Source organism: Malus domestica, chromosome 07 (genome assembly GCF_042453785.1).
Source record: "Malus domestica chromosome 07, GDT2T_hap1".
Classification (NCBI taxonomy): Eukaryota; Viridiplantae; Streptophyta; class Magnoliopsida; order Rosales; family Rosaceae; genus Malus; species Malus domestica.
This window is the reverse complement of record NC_091667.1, coordinates 3,013,950-3,035,149: the sequence shown is the minus strand read 5'-3', so window position 1 is coordinate 3,035,149 and position 21,200 is coordinate 3,013,950. Positions and strand designations below refer to the sequence as shown.

Genomic DNA, 21,200 nt, shown 5'->3' with positions numbered 1-21,200 from the left:
GAATTGTGGTTGAACTCTTTTGATGAAGCTCTTGTTGGCACCATAAATTGGTTTTGCTTCACACTGTCTTGATCAAGAGTGTGTGAAGCTTTTAAGAATTGTGGTTACCCTCCATTGATGAAGCTCTTATTGGCACCATAGATTGGTTTTCCTTCACACTGTCTTGATCAAGAGTGTGTGAAGCTTTTGAGAATTGTGGTTGAACTCCTTTGATGACAACATATACAAATTTTGCTTCCACACTGTTGAGCAAGAGATTGTGATGCAAGCCACACCTTGTAGTGTTTGCATTGTTACAAAGGAGAAATGTATGAAGCAAATGCAAGAGGGCTGAATAGCTTGATCTTCGTATGCCATGCACTAAAGCTGTTGTTGGCTTGCAATAAGATTTTGTTGGTGACTATAACTCTTGTTGGGCATAAGTGCTCCCCTAGTTGAGTTGTAAAACATGAGGGTTTTTGATTATTTGTGAATGCTAGGAGTTCACATGTACAAGTTGTACCACTCGTCTTCTGGTTGGTGGAATAATGGTGAGTTGCTTTCATCAACTGGTTAGTGGCACGAAGATGAGTTCCTTCTTCACCTGGTTGGTGGCATGAGTGGCAAGTTGCCAAATGATATTAGAGTACGGGTTGTACATTTCATCACCTGGTTGGTGGCATGAAGGAGAGTACGGGTTGTACATTTTATCACCTAGTTGGTGGCATGAAGATGAGTTCCTTTTTCACCTGGCTGGTGGCATGAGTGGCAAGTTGCCAAATGATATTAGAGTACGGGTTGTACATTTCATCACCTGGTTGGTGACATGAAGATGAGTTCCTTCTTCACATTTCATCACCTGGTTGGTGGCATGGGTGGTAAGTTGCCAAATGATATTAGAGTATGGGTTATACATTTCATCACCTGGTTGGTGGTATGAAGGAGAGTACGGGTTGTACATTTCATCACCTGGTTGGTGGCATGAAGATGAGTTCCTTCTTCACATTTCATCACCTGGTTGGTGAGAATAAGGGCAAGGTGTTGAGGCATATTGTAGCAAGTGTCGAAGACATAAAGTATGTTGAACCCTTTTGAAGCACGGTTGGCTTATGTATGGATGTGTTGGAATGTATGATGTTTATGTATGAATGTGTTGGAATGTATGATGTTTATGTATGAATGTGTTGGAATGTATGATGTTTATGTTGATTGATATGAGTGATGCTTATGAATGTTTTGCTATGCATGAAGGGATCCATGCTTTTGATATGTGAACCATGTTGGTTGTAACACTTAGTATCATATACTTTGTGTCAAAGTACGCATGTTGAAGCTCTGAGTTGGAGTATAATGGTAGGTCAGCGTAAAGCAAGTGTTCTAATGCTAGGAACGCAAAAGACTCAGAAGAAGTTGTTTGAATTCCCTCTTCTTTAAATATTTGCCGAATGGCTTGTGTGACAAAAGATCTCAAGCGGTTGAGAGTCAAAACATTTGTAATATGTATGTCTTCTTATAATAGCATTTCCTTCAGTACCTAGTCCTCCACTTTGAAAGAGTGAGGCTTGGCCCCATAGTCATAATAGTCAATGGTACGTTCACCCCTAATTGTCTTGATACGAACTTTTATCCCTCTTGTTGTAATGGGCTTGCTGAGAGTAAAAATCATTCCTCTTACCAAGAGACAGATACGTATGGTGACTTAGCGAGTAGCTAAATGAGGCAGGAAATGATACAATGGGTGTTTGAATGGCCAAGATCTCCTCACTTGGTAGAACTTGACTTCCACTTCCCACTTGTTGATAAGGATTAACCATATGGGGGTTCCCTTGTTATGTCATTGCTTCGGCGGAGATGTGGTTGTAAACCTGTGCCATCACCTTAGAGTAAGTCTTCCAAGTGTTGGCATTGATCATGTACTTGAAGAAACAATCACGTTGGCATGCTGTGAATGCCTTGAGGGCGGTTTTGTCATTTGCCTCAGCGCAGCGAGAATACTCATGACTGAAGCGACCGGCATACTCTCGTAGTGACTCGTCCGGCTTCTGGCGAATAGTGTACAGGTCATCTGTATAATGCAAGCGATCAGTCTGGAAGATGTGTTGAGAGACAAACAGTTTCCTCAGTTCCTCAAATGAGTCTACTGTCTCAGGTGAAAGATGACAATACCAGTTTAGAGCTCCGCCAGAGAGGGTGAAGGGGAAGAGAAGACATCGCTCTTCGTCGGTGTTCATCCGATATGCCATGGTGGACTCAAAGAGGTTAAGGTGTTCAATTGGGTCTTTCCTTCCAGTATAGAGTTGTAAACCAAGCTTTTGTTTTGTCTTCGCTTGAAGGGGGGTGTCGAGGATCCTCCTTGTGAAAAGGCCAGGCCTGGGTTGGTTCCAGTTAGGTATCTCAGCTTGACGTTTGGCCTTCAACTTGTTTACTTCTTCAAGGAGCCGTAGGACAAGGGGGTCCTGAGTAGAGTCATGTACCACTAGAATTTTCTTTCGTAAGTCTTCATCGCCTCTTGAAAGTAGGAAAGTTTGAGCAAGGGCGTGTGGTTTTTTCTTGGACTCGCCGTACTGACTTCTAGGGTGAGTCTGTCGGAATACCGCAAAGTCCCCTGTACCTTCATGTTCCTCTAGGACCGGTTGTTCCTTCCCTAGATTGGCAACTGGCCTGGGTCGTGGGAAGGGACCGAGTCTTTTAGAAACCCTTAGGTCATTGATCTTCGAGCATATGTGGAGGGGATTCTCTCGATGTTACTTTAAGAAATCTCGGCAGTCAGGATAAACAGCTTTCGATCCTTCCAACCTTTCTGCAAGGAGGTGTCTTCCTCAATTTCTCCTGCTTCAGGTTGAAGCATCTGGGTTGAGAGAAGTCTCATGTTGATCAATGTTTTGATGATTAGCTTGCTCCTCATTAGGGATACTCATGTCGAAGAGAGGTGACCCTCCGTGTTGGGGGGTACCTAGATGATGGTTGATGTCCACAGGGGCAACGAGCTCCCGTGTTTGAGTACGCCTAGTTTCGTGGAACGTCTCAAAGAGCTTATCATACTGCTCTTGGAGCACCTCATTCTTCATTGCTATCTTGTTGTTTTGAGCTTCTAGCTCATCGACTTTAGCTTAAAGAGCAACCATTTTTCATTCCATCTTTCGTTGCTTCGCACTAGGTGCAAGAAGGGTGTCATTCTATGTGTTGTGGCTTCCTTCGCTCCCCATGTTGGAGAGGGATGCATGGTCAAAAGAGAGTGTACAAATGGTGGAAACCAGCTTGGCAAAGCTGAAGAGAGTGGGAATAAGTGTTGTTCCCACAGACGGCGCCAAATGTTGATGCACAAAATCAGTGAGGACTTTGGTACAACAGAAAGTATCAAGTTTGTGACCTTCGCTAGATTGTTCCGGTCACTAGTGTGGATAAGTATGTAAATGGATAGAGATAGGAAAGCAAACACAAGATGTACGTGGTTCACCCAGATTGGCTACGTCCACAGAGTAGAGGAGTTTTCATTAATTGTGAAGGGTTTACACAAGTACATAGGTTTAAGCTCTCCTTTAGTGAGTACTAGTGAATGATTTAGTACAAATGACATTAGGAAATATTGTGAGAGAATGATCTCTATTTATAGAAGAGAGTTTCTAGTTTCATTCTGACATTGGCACGTGTCGTGTTGTGATTGACTTCTGATGTTGACATGTGTCGCGCTATGATTGGCTTCTGATGTCGACACGTGTTGCGCTGTGATTGACCTCCTGGTTGAAGGGAAACTTTTCTGGGCCCTTGACGGTATAACGTTGACCGGTGCTCAGTAGTTTCGGGATTGGTCAAGTATGGTACAAACAATCTTCATTGTGGTGCCTCTTATTGACATCCTTAATGGCATTAACAAGTGTTTTGGCCTCAAATTTTGCAGTGTCATCCTTAACCTTTGATCCTTCATACCTAAAGGAACTCACAAGAGCAACCAAGAGCTGGACAAAATGAAAACGAAACACCAGTTAAATGACTTCACATATTCATTTCATACACACACATATTCATTTCATACACACACATATTACAATTAATATGTTCAAGATCCCAATTAGAAAATGAAGAAAATAAATGAATTTCAAATGACTCAATACGTATAGTTAGTTTTAGCCCTTTTCAACTGCATATTATCTAGTTATTTGAAATACATTTAACCTAATGCCTTCTAATTTTTTAGCAAAGTTAGATTTCTTATCAAAACCAAATCTTTTCTTTCACGTTCGTTCAACCGAATGGAACCTATGTATTTCAATGTCCTAGTTATTAAATTACCATACTGCACATTTAATAGCAATACTAGTACCATCCCTTTTTTGAAACCTTATCTTTGTGCAATAGTGGTGCAATAAAATTGAAAAAAAAAACCAACGAAGTACAAGGCCCATATTTCTCAATTCTCACTTCGATCTATCTCAGATCACAATTATCAAACAGGCACTATTAATTATCCCACAAACGAAAGAAAACTAAGAGACAACTATGCAAGTACTGAGTATGGAAGATGAAATTTACCTTGCCTTCAGGGCTATCAACGCGGTAGGCAACATCTTCTCAATGGAGTGATCAAAGAGGGAATGGTAGGCCTTCCTAGCTCCTAATAGCTCCTCGGAAGATCTAGTGTGTGTTCATATTAGCATTTATTTTTTTCTAGCTTTATCAAGTTGTGCAAGCATGTTAGCCATTGGATCTCTATGTTATCAAACCATTGAATCAATCTTAAGCTATCAAACCATTCTAGCCATTTGGATCTCTATGCTCACCAAAGGTAAAGGGCTTTAAGCTGCCTTCAACGCTCCCCATGGTTATGCATGACTCTTCATTCAAACCTAAGACCTCTCATTTTTAAGTAAAGAAGAATATCAGCAGACCGTAGTACTAGATGATCTATCATTCATTTCTATCATAGCGTGAAAATACTCCTTTTTTGGTAAAGGGCTTTAAGTTGCCTTCAACGCTCCCCATGGTTATGCATGACTCTTCATTCGCAATCATGCTGCCTTGTCGCACTTGAACAAATACCAACGCCTAACCTGTCAGCTCTAATACTAGTTTACTGTACATCTTAAATTCTCAAGAACACAGCTTGGCTGCTAACATTTCAGCAGGAGGTGGTGCTTACACCCAATCCCGAGTGGACACGTGTCCAAGTTTTGATTAACGTTTCCACCCGGGATTGGGTGTAAGCAGCACCTCTTGCTAAAATGTTCAGCAGCAGCGAAGTCTCTTCCGATTCTCAATATGAATCTTGATTTCGACGAAGTCTGATAAAACACACAATAATCAAACCGCAAAGAAATACAAAAACACCAAGCACAAAGAAAACGCACGCACAAGAACACAAAATTATAATGGTTCAGCCAAAAATTGTTAACGTCCACTCCGATGATTCCCGAGATAGTTCAATAGTATGAAAACCCCTTTGGTTCACCAACCCTAGGTCTTAATTTCTTTTACCCCTCACATTCCTTCGAAAGTGTCTCCCCTTGTGTCTTGTGATCTCTTAACAATTTGATCTTACTCGCACACATAAAACCCTCCAGATGCCTTGTTCATATAATATAAGAATTAGGATTATACAGGAATTCAACTAGGAGCGAAAACTGATCCCAAATGGTACACAACTAACCTTAATATATAGGACTCCTAAACTTGGTCATTTAGTCACGCTCACAAGCTTAATCTGCAATTTATATAATTGACAGCCAAGCCAGTTATATACGATCACGTTTATGCATATGCCACAATCGATGAAATGGTGACACTCTTTTTAGACTCTAGATAATAAAAACTTAAAATGCAGTCTTATTCGAGTAAAACATTTACCTAAAAGGTACACGCACACATGCTTCAGACAAAATTTGAGATACTCATTTTAGATGTTACTAATTATAATGTATATGTCTTTGTATAACAAATTATTAAACCAAATTTTTTAAACCATATGATACGTGAAGAAAGTTGGGTTCCACCATAAAATGTGAGTTGTCCAAATTACTTATAGGCACATGCAATGTCCCTTATTTCAAGCTTAAAACGTGGAAAACACAAGTTGGGTGACGTGAAGCACGTATGGTCTGTAGACTTCATACATGAGACAACATATACTCTAATACCATAAAGAAAGTTGGGGTTCCATCATAGCACTAATTGGCAATATAGGAGCAGCCTAACTACTTTTTTTTTTTTATATAAATTTTTTTAGAGACGGATTAGGCGAGATTAGCTCTTCGTCAACAGTCGCGTGCGAGGCACCAACCCTCTTCCAAATGAGAAAGGACTGTTGCACCCAGAAACCCCCCGCCCGTCCCCCCTCTACAAGATTTTATTAATAATAAGAAGAAAAAAGGAAAAGTAGAACAAACGGGGGGACTAGGCCAAAACCCGCTAAAAACAATTAATGAAAATGATATGGACTAGTTTAAGGGTGCTTAGCTTCAGTCACCTAAATTGAATTCCCATAATTCAGTTGTTTATATTTCTTTCCCAAAATCCTCTTCCATAGCAACAATTTGCTCCTCATGAGCTCGAACGGAAGAATGGAAGCCCAACACAATCTCTTCTATAAGACGCATCAACAAAATCGGGTACCAAGTCCCACCACGTAAAGCTACTATTCATTGCACCAAAATTAGCAAAAGCATCCGCCAAACAATTCCCTTCCCTGAAAATATGCGAAAAACGCAAATGCAAGCGAGCAATATGCCATAAACAATTTGCCCAAGAAACTTTAAGAAACCATGGAACATCTATGGAGTGAGCTGATAGTAGGCTGATGACATGCATAGAATCTGTCTTTAACCAAATGTTATGCCATTCTTTATCCCATGGAATCTGAATTGCCTCGATGACAGCCACAATCTCTGCAACAACTGCACTTGGATAAGAAGACGAGGAGGCAAACTGTCCTAAAAAAAGACCACTGGAGTCACGAAAAACACCACCACTACCCACTTGACCATTCCTTTTACAAGACCCGTCTGTGTTAATCTTAATCCACCCAATAGGAGGTGGACGCCAAAACACAGGCACGAAACTAAGAGCATCTAAAGAAAGGGATGAAATTCTTAACATGGAGAATATGGGAATCGATACACAACCAGTGAAAGAAGAAAAACAAGTAGAAGCTGATTCCTTCCAATGCCGTAAAAGACAACGTTGGGACTCGACAATACTGAAACTTTTGTTCTCAAACCTGATCTTGTTCCTTTCGTGCCAAAGCCACCAAAAGAAACTGCAAATAACCAATAACCAAAGTTTTCGAACAGATGTGGGGAAAGATGAGACCAAAGAACCATAAAAAATATCTTCAATGCATTGCCAAGGATCATAAGGCTTGCCAAAAAGAATGAAAATCTATTTCCATAAAGCAACTATTTGAGGACAATGCAGAAGAAGATGGTCACAAGATTCCCTAGCATTATGACAAAAAGCACAATAAGAAGCTAAAGCCACACCTCGGCGTTGCAATAAATCATCAGTCAATAATCTTCCATGACAAGCTTTCCAAACTACTAAGCTTTTGCGTGGCTGAATAGATTGATGCCAAACCATTTTAGCCCATTTTTTATGTGGAGCATGAGATGAGAAAAAAAAGAAAAGCCTCCTTAGCTGAAACAGTACCCAAAGATGAACCTGTCCAAAATAACGCATCATCCATGTGTGCAATTGGCAATGGAGTCTTCATAATCTTCTCCGAAAGATGAGGAAAAGAAGAAGTAAAGACAATGGGAAGAGACCATTTTGAATCCAGAATAAAATCTTTTACCTTCGAATTCAAGGGAATTATGTCAACCTCACCAATATTAGAGAGCAAAGTGGTTCCAAGCCAGTTATCATACAAAAAAGAAATCTTACGGCCATCACCAACATTCCATTGAAGGGAACTATAGAAGGAGGGCCATAATTGTTTAAGCCCCAAACAAACGGAAGACTTTTTATAAGACTTTAGCAAATGAAAGTTGTCTTTAAGAAATCTATTACGTAACCAATCCGAAGCCGGTGAGGAAGAAGAAAATACATCCCAACATTTTTTAAGAAAGAGAGAACGGTTGGATTTAAAAAGATCTCGGATACCCAAACCACCCTCTTCTTTCAACTTACAACAAGAACTCCAAGCTATTAGAGGCATACCTCGTTTAAGAAATTTCTAATCCACCCTTGAACTTCACGTAGCAAATTAGTAGGCCAAGCATAAATTTGTCCTCTCATCAGTGTGAAATTTGTTATCAACAATGTGGTTGTTGATTATTCGATTATTACTAATTGTTGATTAGCGTTTATTTCATATTGGTGACATTCATATGATTTGTTATTTTAGTTTAAAAATTGGTTTACCTAACATTACTCTTCAAGACACTATTAAAAAAAGAGAGTAGCAGGTGTGAACACAAAACGCAGAGATTTATAATAATTAGTTGAGAAAAGAAGTAGCATGTGTGAACACAAAACACAATACACAATTTTGAAACACTGCTCGTGCGTAAGAGTTCCGGTGTTCCTTGAGGGTAACTTTGTCATTTTTACCCTAGAATCTATGTGTCACCTCTATATTCTTCTTGATTATTTTGGCTCCACAAATGCCCTTACACCTGTTGGGTTGCTTGCAGGAAAGGGCAGTAAGTAGGGATGGGCAAATACCCATCGATTATGGGTAACCGCGTTTATCCGTCCATTTAAATTTCACGGTTACAGTTATGGGTAACCGTTTAGATAAATAAACGGTTATGGGTATAACTGTTTACCCGTGAAATTTAAATGGGCGGTTATGGGTATTAACCACGGTTATAAACGGGTAACCATTTACCCATTTATTTTATATATGTAAAATTAACACAAACCATGTTCCCTATCGGACAAAACTTAGATCAATGCTATTGACTATAGTGCATGATTTCTATAGCTAATATAATATAGTTTTCCTTAACCACTTTAATATTTCATGGTCCATTATATATATTATGTTAATATTTTACATTCCGAGTCAAATAACCCAAGAATACTGTCTTTTAACAGTTTTCGTAACCCAAGAATACTTAGCAAATTTTATATTACCTTCATTGCTAACAGTTAAAAATATCGTCTATAAACTATTATTTCAATTATTGGAATGGTATACGGACTTAAAAAATTAAAATGCGGAAATGTATGATGAATGTGCTTATAACGGTGTTTAATTGTTAGAAAAACAAAATTATGACAAATTTTTCTTTTTTAATTTTCAAGTTGTTAAAAAATCACGTAGACGGGTGAAAAAGGAGTAAATGGTAAAAAAGAAAGGATAAATGGGTTTAAAAATGATAAATAAGTAAACGGGTACTAAATGGTTACGGTTATGAGTATGGTTAACCGTTTATAAACGGTTATGGGTATGGGTATAACCATTTAGACAATTACCAAATGGGTAAACGGTTATGCGGGTATGAGAATAAACGGTTATGAATAAATAACCGTGGTTACCCGTTCGCCATAACCGTTGCCTATCCTTAGCAGTAAGTGTAGAGATCTCCAGCTTTGATGCATATTCTCACTTGGAATTAAATTCTTCTAGGAAAGGGAAATAAATCACCTCCAAAGCCTATTTAAGCCTACCTTAAGTAAGGGATTAAATCAACTTCGGAGGGCAATTATTTATCCCTACAAGAAAGAGAGAAAATTGGAGGATATTTGTTCCCCCTTCCCTAACATTCTTCTTTGCTTGCTCGTGCAACAAATTGTCTTCCATTGATTTCTTTGTCTTCTCCGCGCCCATCGATGTAAGAAAAACTTAATTCTCATTGTCTTCTTCTTGGGTGGTGCTGCCACGGGGTAGTCGTCGGGATGGTGTGGCACGTCAGCTAGCAGAGGCCAAGAGTTAGCTTGGAATGGGCCAAAGAAGTGGTATGGCAGGGACCATTGCTTGTGCTGCTCGACTTGACTGAAGCCAAGGATTGGCTCGGCATGGGCCTAAGAAGTGTCGTGGCATGGGCCATGGTTTGGGCTGCTTGCCAAAAATGAGGGAATTGCTTGAGTTTTGATTTCTCAACTGCCGTAAATGGAGCAGTCAAGGATGGAGCTACCAAGATCGGAGTTGCTGAAGATGAAATGTCGGATGAGCGAACTATTGAGTGCAAATTGGTTGCTGCCCCCTGACTATTTCCTGCCTAGTTAGTCTTCAAGCATTCGATCTTTTGAGCTATGTGGCCTTCTCGCACTGGAGAGCTTACCCAGATAGGTGTCGGGGAATTAGTTTACCTTCTCGCACTGGAGAGCAATTAGTTTACCCTTACACACTGGAGAGCTATTAGTTTACCCTCTAGCACTAGAGAGTAATTAGTTTATCCTCTCGCACTGGAGAACATACCTTTTTGGGTGTCGGGGAATTGGTTTATCCTCTCGTTCTGGAGAGCAATTAGTTTATCCTCTCACACTGGAGAGCAAACCCATATGGATGTTAGGGAATTGGTTTAACCTCTCGCACTTGAGAGCAATTAGTTTATTCTCTCATTTTAGAGAGTAGACCCTTTTGGGTGTCCGAGAATTGGTTTACCCTCTCGCACTGGAGCGCAATTAGTTTATCCTCTCACATAGGAGAATAAACCTATATGGGTGTCATGGAATTGGTTTACCCTCTCGCATTGGATAACAATTAGTTTATCCTTTCACACTGGAGAACAGACCCAGATAAGGGTTTGAGCAGCTGTTGTAGATAGCAGTTGTTGTAGACAGCAGTTGAGTCAGACTTATGAATAACTTCTTGAATCTTCATTGAGAATAAAGAAATGAATTAACTGTGCTGGAAGGTAGAGACTGTATAACAAACTGGATAATCCTCGGCTTGCAAAGTCTTATTCATAGAGCTATTTGAGACTTCCCCTGCTTATGCAGGTTGTGTCGTTGACCTATTAAGATATTCATCACACCAGCCATCATTTGTCAGCTTCTCAAGGTACTGCTTCTACTTTAAGCGGCTGTTGGTAGTGTGGCCAGGTCTTTGATGGAATGCATAATGCTTTATGTGATCCAGCCTGGTAAGATCGTCTTTCATGGGTGGCGGCTGTTCGAACCAAGGTTCGTTCTTGAGCTTGCGGAGAATTTGGCCGATTGGAACTGTGAACTTGTTGAATGTTTCAGGAATTGAGTCTTCTCTGGTCAGGGAACGTTTCAAGCGCTTCTTTTTTGACTCGTTTTTGTTAGACTATTTGGCCTCGTCCTATAGTGCGTGCTTTTCCGCCAAAGCATACTAAGTTGCTAGAGTCAGTTATTCTCATATGATCAGCTTTTTGAATAAAGAATGTTTGGTGGGAAACCCATTTCTGAATGCTGCTATTGCTATGTCCTCATTGTAGCCAACAATCTTGGCATTTTCCACTTTGAACCTCTTGACATAGCTGCGAATTGTCTTCTAAAGGTTTTTTATAATGCTGAAGAGATGGTCGGATATCATTTTGATTGAGTAGTTAGACGAATACTCCTTAGTGAAAACTAAGGAAAGTTCGTTGAAACTCTAGATCGACTACAGCGGTAGGGTGTGAAACCAGTCTTGTGCCTCGTTTTGTAGAGTTGTGGCAAAAATTTTGCACATAAGCGCGTCGTCATTCCTGAAGAGGATCATGGTACTGTGGTAGCGCTTAGGATGTCGATCCGGATCTTCGTCTCCTTTGTACGGAATGAAATGAGGCATAGTGAACCCGTGAGGTGGATCTGTCCACTCGATCTCATCACGAATGATAACATGCTTATATTGGTCATGTCTTGTCGAAGCACATCGTCAGCAGCCTCGTTGCGCTAAAAATTGAGCAATCGTTCAGTTAGGAGCCTGTCAACTTCTTCTTGAATTTGCCTCTGCTGGGGCAATGGAACTTTCGACAGCCCTTGGTTGTGACCTATTAGTCTAGTCCACTCTTCCCTATGCTCGACTCGTCTATGTCGTGGCTGCGGTTCATGTGGTATGTTCATAGTAGGTTGCTGATTGAACTTGAGCTGGATTGAGTGATTGCTTCTCTCTATTTGCTGTGTTGCCTACTCCAATGTGAGTTGAATGATGTTCCTTGCTGACATTGTCGTGAATGAACACTTCGCTTGGAAGGTCGTTCATGTTGATTACCAGAGGGTAGTCCCAACTGTGAGTGTATACTTATCTACGAGCTTAGTCTAGAATACATGCTTCTCCGCGTGCTAAGACGAGAGTATAAGCTATCTTGGGGGTCCAATCAGGAATGTACATTACTTGAACGCTCGGTTAGTGGTTGGTCGAGTGGTTGCTTACCAAAACGCTGCTGGAGAGGTTCGTCGTATGCCATTGTCCTTCTTCGAGACACATCTTCTGAGGCATGTTGCAAAAGTTGATTCACTAAGGTCGTTTGCGGCGCGAGGGCATTTGTCAACTCTATGACTTGTCGGGACAAGTGTTGTTCGCCATACGGGATGGAAGGGCTTGGTTGGTAGGTTTCTCCGTATGTGGTAGACTTCGAGCACGAGATTTGAGTTGGAAAATATCAATTATGCAGAGAAATATGGTGAAAATGCCCCTGGTTCAATCGTAGGCCCTGTAATTTAAAGCTGGGTCGGTTGAATTAATCTTGGGCCGATTTGGGCTGCTTGGAAGGCCACGAGAGCAGGCTAGGCGACGGGATTGGGATGCTCGGCGTGTGGCGTACATGGGTGTGAGACTAAGGTTCGGCTTGGCAACTTGTTGGGTTCGCGTCGGGCTTGAGTGGCTCGGGTCATCACGCCTTGGGCTTGGGCTGTGTGGGCTTCAATGGCACGGCTTGGGCTGTGATTGTGGTGTCGTGAGCCTTGCTGAAGGTGGTTGTCGTGGTGGTTACCATGATGGTGCCTTGTAGGGATGGTGGCACTCCCCTCATCATTGTGTTGAGCTTTATAGATCGTTGCGGTCTTAATCCTTGAACGTTGGAATTTCCATTCGTTGAGGTTTCTGAATCTCTTGCCATTGTACTTTTCTTTTACATTTTGTCAAAGAATTTTTAGAAAAAATTCCAAGAATAAGAACGTACGAAAAATCTACAAATGAACAAGAAAACGAAAAACCTTGAATGCGAGAGTCTTCTACGAGCGTTTGATCAAGACTCTCAATGAACGCATCAATTTGTGGATGCAAATTTCTACCTTCTTCTTATTGGACAAAATTGCACCTACAAAACAATTAACACCTTAGGTCAAGGCCAAGAGCCTCACGCGCCCATGATGAATGATGGGGCTTTGGTCGAAGAACCTCTGATGATAAGGTTAGAATTTGAGGGAAAATTGTTTAGAGAAATTTGGAGAATTTAGCAAGAGAGTTGGAATTGAATTTGGGAGAAAATGAGGGTGTTTATATAGGAGTGTGGCCGGCCGCTTTGGGAGGAGATGGACTGGCCACTTAGATGGTTTTTTGGATGAGATTCATGATTTGTAGCTAATTAATAAATTAATAAATCAATTAATTAGCTAATTAATATAATTTGAAAGGAAAGATTTGGGGGTTACCTTGTGGAGAATATTTGATGAGGATGGATGAAATAGGTTTTGAATAAATACCTATTTTGGGCACTTTTTACTTGATTGAGGGATGGTTGTCCACTGCTCGCGCATAGGGGTTTCGATGTTCCTCGAGGGTAATTTTATCCTTTTTACCCTAGAATCCACGTGTCACCTCTATATTCTTCTTGATTATTTTTGGCTGCACAACTATAGCGGCATGTTTTGATGAGTTAAGGAAACAATGGTCATGAATTTTTAGTTGAGGGACCGTTGCTCCAATTGAGTTAAAGTTAATGGACCATTACTACAATTTCCTCAAAATTTTTAATGCAAATTGTACTAATAGTCTCCATGATTTAGTTAGATTTGCACTTTCGTCCTATTTTTTTATTGCATTTTTATCGTATATATTTGCTTAAGTCTAATATTTTATCAATTAAGATGAATTTTCCTTCACATTTTGGGCACATCTTCTTATTTAAAAGTGTTAACTACATTGTAAAAGATGAAGAATTAGTACAGAGGAAGAGGAAGATGATAGAGAGAAACAAGAGAGATTCTAGAGAGAGAGAGAGAGAGAGAGTTTAGAGAGAGAAATAGGATTTGTATTAACTGACTAAATAAAGATTACACACACTATTTTTATAAGAGAAATCCTAACTACTTTAACCAAATACTAACAAACTTACTAACTGTATTTCTATCGCTATTACACTTGTACCCTTAATACTCTCCCTCAATCTCAACTGGGGTTTCCCAGTTTGAGAATGTAGCAAAGTCTCAAATAGCAAACTCTGAAATATGAACAAATGGACGCACTACAGATTACAACAATTGAGGTTGCTTTTGCTCCTCATGTTCTTCTCAACTGTGGTCCCACAAACATGAACTAAATCCATACTTAAATTGACAAATATCCATACTCAAACATACTACTTGCACAGATGCTACTTGCTTACTAAACTGGCAAGTATTCAGAACTTAAATCCATACTCAAGAACGGTGCAATTTCGTCCCATTATCATCACACATCACTTTTGAAGATACAACCTTCCAAAATAGAATATTCTCCAATATTTCTTTTAACATACTCAAATAGATTATGGAACCATTCTGTATGCAACAGCCTCCATTTCCGTCTAAGGGTCATCACCAAATCAATTCCATGGGCACTATATCGAGTTGTCATTTGGTCAATGGAATCCCTGCTCACGGAAATTTCCACCATATGCCCCTAAACTTATGTATCGAGACACCCTCATGCTCACGGAAATTTCCACCAAGACGGTATCAAGACAGAGATGGTTTTGAGTCCTGTATCAGTGTCCAATAAAATACAACAAAAAAGCTACAAACATAAATTGAAAATCCGAGTAAACTACGAGGACTATTCATATTTAAATTACCCTTTTCTTCCCTTGTTTTACAGTAATTGGTGGGAGTAAGGGAAACTATTAAGATAATTAAAAAGGTATACTGTTCACGTGTAACGTACGGGGAATCTCGACAACATGGTTTGTGTGAGGTGGCCATTAACTTCAATGGTGAATACTACAAGAAAACCTAGCAATATATAAAAGGTCACACACTTGGACTAGTCTCTCACTCACATTTTACTTGCCTCTTTCCTTACTTTCCCACTGAAAACCAAGCAAAAACAGCATAGCAGTTTACGATGGCAAGCCTCATTGCTCCAGACCACTTCTCTCCTCACGACGATGCAGAAGCCCTCAGAAACGCATGCAAAGGTACTCTACTCTCTCTAACTATTTTTTAGCCAATCTACACTGTCATATAAATTTAAAATCATACCGTTCAGATTCTTAAAAGAAATTATGAAATAAGAGCCAACAAAAGTGTCCAAATGTGTTTCCAGCCCGATCCTGACCCCCGTGTGTGTGTGTGTACGTGTACGCATGTCCCGTACTTCTTTTGTTTGGTCCTTGATCGTATGAATGTTAACCTAGGTAAGTTGGCGATTTATTCAATTTTTCTTCTTACGAGTAGTTCATCACTTGTCTCTCGCTTATATTTTAAGTTTGATCTCTGAAGTTTGGCCTAGCTCATTCTAAAGGTAGAATAATTTTCCGATCTAAAGTAATCTTAGCGAAAAAGAAAGAACAACTCCAAAACGGAAGAAATTATTAATTAAATGTCTTCTAAATCCCGGAGAGATCATGTATATATATAAAGAAATGTATATATATAAAGAATGTCGTATTATTAGAGATTGCCATTTTGCAACCTCCTATTAGTGCCGCACCAAATCCAACCAAAACTCACGTAAGCACAACCTCATTTGTGGATAATTAGTAGATATGCTAATTAATATATTCCTAAATACCACAATTTTAGTTGATTTCTTAATGTGAAAGATTTGCTATAAATATTAGACATTGTAAGAGCAAGAGCACAAGACAGACACTAGTAAGAGAGGAGTCGAACCTAGAAAATTATCTCCAACAATGGCTACCCTAATTGCTCCTGAAAACTTCTCACCCGTCGACGATGCTGAAGTTCTTCGAAAATCTGTGAAAGGTTTAATCATTTTATTCAGCCATTTAATTCTTATTTTAATTTGCATGCAGATAATTAATTGTGTTTGTTTTTTTGAGAATTTATATATATGGTAAATTAATGTATATTTCATATTTTTGTGTACTGTGTAGGATGGGGGACTGATGAGAAGGCTATAATCTCTATACTGGGACATAGAAACGCTGCACAGAGAAAGCAAATCAGGCTTGCTTACGAGCAATCTTATCAGGAAGATCTTCTCAAGCGCCTTGAGTCCGAGCTCTCTGGGGATTTTGAGGTTTTTTCTCTCCTACTTTCACCCTTAATCGATATTTACCATTACTATTTATTTATATTTTTGAAATATTCATGAGTAAAAAATAATTTAAATATTTTTAAAAATAAATACATGAAAAAATGTGTTATGTTTTGATTGTTCTTGTGGGAACCAGATCGCCTCCGGGCTCAAATAAACTAATTGTGCTGAGCAAGGGATCCGGACTGTTGAAATTTGATCAAATAATTTCAATTTTTATAACTTTTAAATGCCTCATGTTTGTAGCTGTTTGATCAAATTTCAACAACCCGAATCTCTTGCTCAGCAGACTTAGCTTTCTTGAGTCCGGAGGGGATCTAGTTCCGTTCTTGTGTATCACAAAACATAGAAATCTCCGAAGCGTTTTGTCCTTTTCCTACAAAGATATAGAAGTGGGTGGAAACGAGAATGTCATCATGATGAGAGCGACATTTGAAAGTTTCTAGAGAACAAATCAATGAGCTATCAATAAATTATTAATTCCAAGTATTATTTTGTTTAAAATAACAATGGCATAGAACACATGTACACCTATATCTATTAAAGAACGGTATTAATGTGGTACGAAAAATATGGTAAAAGTATTATTTATTAATATTAAGTAAATATTTTTTTACGAGATTTTTGTTGTGGACTGAAATGTTTTGATGAGATTAAAGGGTACCACTTAAATACAAGAGTTTTGAACATTTCAGTCAATTCATCACTTTTGTATGAAATATATAGAATATAAAAAGTTTTTGCCTCTCAAAACTCTCTACATGGATGAACTTACATGGTATCTACTTTCGAACTCAAATTTTCTATATTTTATATCTCACAATGTAATATCTTAAATTACGCTAATTTATGAAAATGGGAATCCGAACTTTGGAATTGACCTAACTAACTTTATGTTCAAATTTTTTGCATGAGTTATATTAGTTTTATATTTCTTGTTTGAGCAATTTGTGTTATACCATATAAAAGGTCGTACCCAGTGCACAAGGCTCCCGCTTTACGCAGGGTCTGGGAGAGGTGAATGTCGGCTAGCCTTACCCCCATTTATGGAGAGGCTGCTCCCAAGTCTCGAACCCGAGACCTACCGCTCATGGGCGAAGGCACTTGCCATCGCACCAAGTGCGACCTCTAATTTGTGTTATACCATATACTAAAACTAATTTCATTTGGGGATATGGCAAATGTAGAAAGCGGTGTACCGTTGGATCTTGGATCCTGCAGATCGAGATGCTGTTTTGGCTCATGTGGCCATCAAGAAATCTGAGTGTAACTACAATGTAATCATCGAGATTGCAACCATTCTATCTCCTGAAGAGCTCCTTGCAGTAAGGAAGGCTTACCAAGTTCGCTACAAGCACTCCTTGGAGGAAGACTTGGCTGCACACACCACTGGTGATATCCGCAAGGTACGACAAACATTATTAACGGCAAAGGATTTTTTTTGGCAAATAGTATGACATGTTATGTTATCGAACTATGAACTTGGATTATGTGAGAGTCTACTTTACTAATGGACAACATCATAAGTTGGAGAATTTGCCATTGTTTGCCTCCTCTTTTTTGTATTAGGTGAACTATTATTTTGGTATCTGTGTTTTTCTCGAATCGTAGAAGAATTGTTAATGGTGTTTGATGGTTTTTGGTCAATGTTACAGCTTTTGGTTGCTTTAGTGACTGCGTATCGTTATGATGGTTGTGAGATCAATGCAAAACTGGCGAATTCGGAAGCTGATATTCTTCATGATGCTATCAAAGACAAGGCTTTCAATCATGATGAAGTTATTAGGATCCTCAGTACTAGGAGCAAGACTCAGCTCATGGCAACCTTTAACCGCTACCGAGATGACCATGGCACTTCCATCAGTAAGGTACGTATGAACCTCCTTATGTCGAAGTTAGAGCATCCAACCCCAAACTAATTACTTACAGAGACTTTTATGTACTAAGAGTCTAAGATTGAAGACTGCCGAGTTTGACCTCTAAGTTTTCTTCTTTTTATCACAGAGTTTGTTGGAAGAGGGTGCTGATGGTCTCCAGAAGGCACTGCATGTAGCCATCCGATGCCTCAATGACCCCAAGAAGTACTTTGAGAAGGTTCTTCGCAACGCAATCAAGAGGGTTGGAACTGATGAGGATGCCCTCACTCGTGTGATTGTGACAAGGGCCGAGAGGGACTTGAAAGACATCAAAGAGGTTTACTACAAGAAGAACAGTGTTCCTCTCGACCATGCTGTGGCCAAAGAAACTTCCGGGGATTACGAGGACTTCCTCCTTACTCTGCTGGGGAAGGAAGATTGAAAATCTTCGCTGAGCAAATTAGTATGATCAAGTGCTATGAGTGCTTCTGTTTTTCTATTGATTTGATGACTGTCTTTATTTTCCTTGTTTGTGTTTCCTTGTGGTGTGACTATCTACCTTACCTTTATCTATGTTTGTTGGAGTTTAAGGGTTTTATCAAGACTTCTTGTTTTCGTTTCGAATGTTATGGACTATTAATAAAAGTTGTCTGTCAGCTTTTTAATCAAGGATTGGATTAAACAGAAGTTATATTTATAATCTAGCAACAGATTTCGATTAATAGCAAGCGAGGAAAGTAAAAAGATGTAATGAATTATGAGGAGAAATGGATATGCTGAGCAAAATTATATGGGTGTGAGTTGTGTGACTTCTATAAATAATGTCCGTCCTGTTTCCTTTTTTTAGTCTGGCACTCCACCAAACGCTTTACTAAGTCAGTCCATCTAAATGTAGTCTAAGCCAGTCCAACTTAATCTTTAAAACTAGTTCAGTTCGAGATAGTCTAGTGCGACAAATGCACCCTAATTGTGCGTTTGTTACACCTCCTTAGGACGGACTAGCTTGGACTGGCTTAACTAGGATTATAATCCTATGTTTGGTATGGTCTTGTACTACAATAAATGGGACTTGCCTCAACTACGAGGCCCTCCCTGCTTAGCTAAACCCCTGATATTTTATCCCATACTTTTGCTTGGTATTAAGCGGGACTAAAAAGGAAATTGAGGCTGAGATCCAGACCCCAGCTTTTTCTTGCTAACAGCGACATCCAGTCCTTGGGCTTTCTTCTTCTTCTGCGGAGTCGTCACCGTGGCCAACAGTCGGGGGTGCTTGTTCTTCCACTTTGGGTACGAATAGAAAATTTCCTGAAAATCCCTGGGCTTTGCTTTCTTCTTCTACCCATCTCTAAAAACCCTTTTCTCTGTTTTAGGTAATGCTCAAAGCTTCTTTCTTTTTCGATCCTCACTTTGACCAACTCGCCGGAAAAAGAAAATCAAGAAATTGGGAAAATCAATGGAGTCAGTCAGATAATTGATAGAGATGATGGTTGATTGGTTGTATATATTATAGAGTTCAAAGGAAAGATATGAATTATCTGGGTTTTGCTGGAAAAAAGAGAAAGAAAAGGAGAGATGTGACAGAGCTAAAGAGGGAGAAGAGGAAATAAGTTTCTAGAGAGGGGTAGAGTTTTTAGGAAAGAAAGAAAGAAAAATATTGAATTAATAATAAAATATTATTAGAAATGTATTAAATAATATAATATTATAATTTGTTGATTATTTTGTTTTTTAGTCCGACACTGCACCAAATACTTCATTAAGTCAATCCAGCTTAGTATAGTCTAAGCCAGTCTAACTTAGTCCTTAAAGCTAGTCTAGTCCAATATAGTCCAATGCAACAAACACATCTTAAAAATCAAAGAGCTCGAAGAAAGCACCTTCAGCACATTTTACAAATTGACAAAGGACTTGCCAATCAACCAATCCTTTCTACTAAAAAGGATTCCTAGAAATGAAAACTAGGCCAAATCCTTTTTGAATTATTGCTCTGCTACCTTGTAGTATGATCGTTCTCGACTATCACAACAAGGCATGATAATAGCAAGACAACAACATGCCAAAACTAGCACAACAAGGCAACACAAGCACATCCCAACAAATTATAGGGCAAAAGGAAAATACTGGGCAAAACCCGAAGAAAATATAATTTTAGGGCAATACTAGGCAAAAACAAAGTAAAGATAAGGCTTGGCAAACACAAAGTAAAAGATATAGGAAAACAAAACCCTAAGAAGTTTAGGATTTTGAGCAACGAGGATTGAAAAGCAAGAGCGGGCATGACACACCCCAACCCTGATATCGCTAAATATCAGGATAGGCACGTGCGGGCCAACACCCGAGGGTGACAAAGCCATTTTAAACATACATACAAATAAAAATATGTAATTAGAAAGAAATATACCAATGCAGGAACGTGTTCAAAGCATACAACTAATCAAGAATCGTGTGAAAGAATTTTTATAAAAAGGTATGAACAAAGAAAAGGGTCCTACACTGAGAAGACTCGAAGATACCTAAGCGGAAGTGCCCTAACGCCGGGATTGTATGCTTCGATTCTAACTCCTGAAGGGGGTGCAAAACAAAGGGTGAGTGGACCAAAGTTTATAATACTAATATTAATAATATGAAAACTCTAGCATGCCATGAAAAACGTTCGTAAAACTAGTACGTATAAACTAGTGCTTAGAAATAGTAATATAGCCGCCTGAAGGCAAATCCATAAAACCTTTGTAATCTCATTAGTGATGTACTCAACTAGGGGTATCATAGTGGCCCGAAGGCATAATCATCACCAAAGGTGAAGCTGTACGACCCTAGGTTACGCCAGTTAAGAAATCATGGTCCATCACCAGAAGGTGAAGCTGTACGACTATGGGTTACGCCAGAGAAGAGATATAACATATATATGTATATGCAGTGGGTCCATCATCCAAAGGTGAAGTTGTATAACTTCGGGTTACGCTAGAGAAGAAACTTAGGGTCCATCACTCGAAGTTGAAGCTATATGACTCTAGGTTACACCATAAAAGAAACATATACATATAACATATCACACC

The 21,200-nt window shown here is 39.3% G+C and overlaps 1 protein-coding gene across 3 annotated transcripts in view; it reads left to right on the top strand.

Annotated features, from left to right (window-relative positions):
* Positions 1 to 18,813, top strand: part of LOC103438545 (annexin-like protein RJ4) — a 29,089-nt gene extending 10,276 nt beyond the window's left edge. Inside the window, exons 1-5 of one of the 3 annotated variants that reach the window (XM_029105132.2) lie at positions 15,052 to 15,203; positions 16,125 to 16,270; positions 17,476 to 17,694; positions 17,944 to 18,156; positions 18,293 to 18,813. In XM_029105132.2, the coding sequence (XP_028960965.1) occupies positions 15,131 to 15,203; positions 16,125 to 16,270; positions 17,476 to 17,694; positions 17,944 to 18,156; positions 18,293 to 18,586 (945 nt within the window). In that variant the 5' untranslated portion in view covers positions 15,052 to 15,130 and the 3' untranslated portion in view covers positions 18,587 to 18,813. Of the gene's footprint in view, positions 1 to 15,051; positions 15,204 to 15,841; positions 15,994 to 16,124; positions 16,271 to 17,475; positions 17,695 to 17,943; positions 18,157 to 18,292 lie in introns of those variants that run through there. The other 2 variants (XM_029105133.2, XM_029105134.2) reach the window with 2 other exon arrangements.
* The last annotated feature ends 2,387 nt before the right edge of the window (positions 18,814 to 21,200 follow it).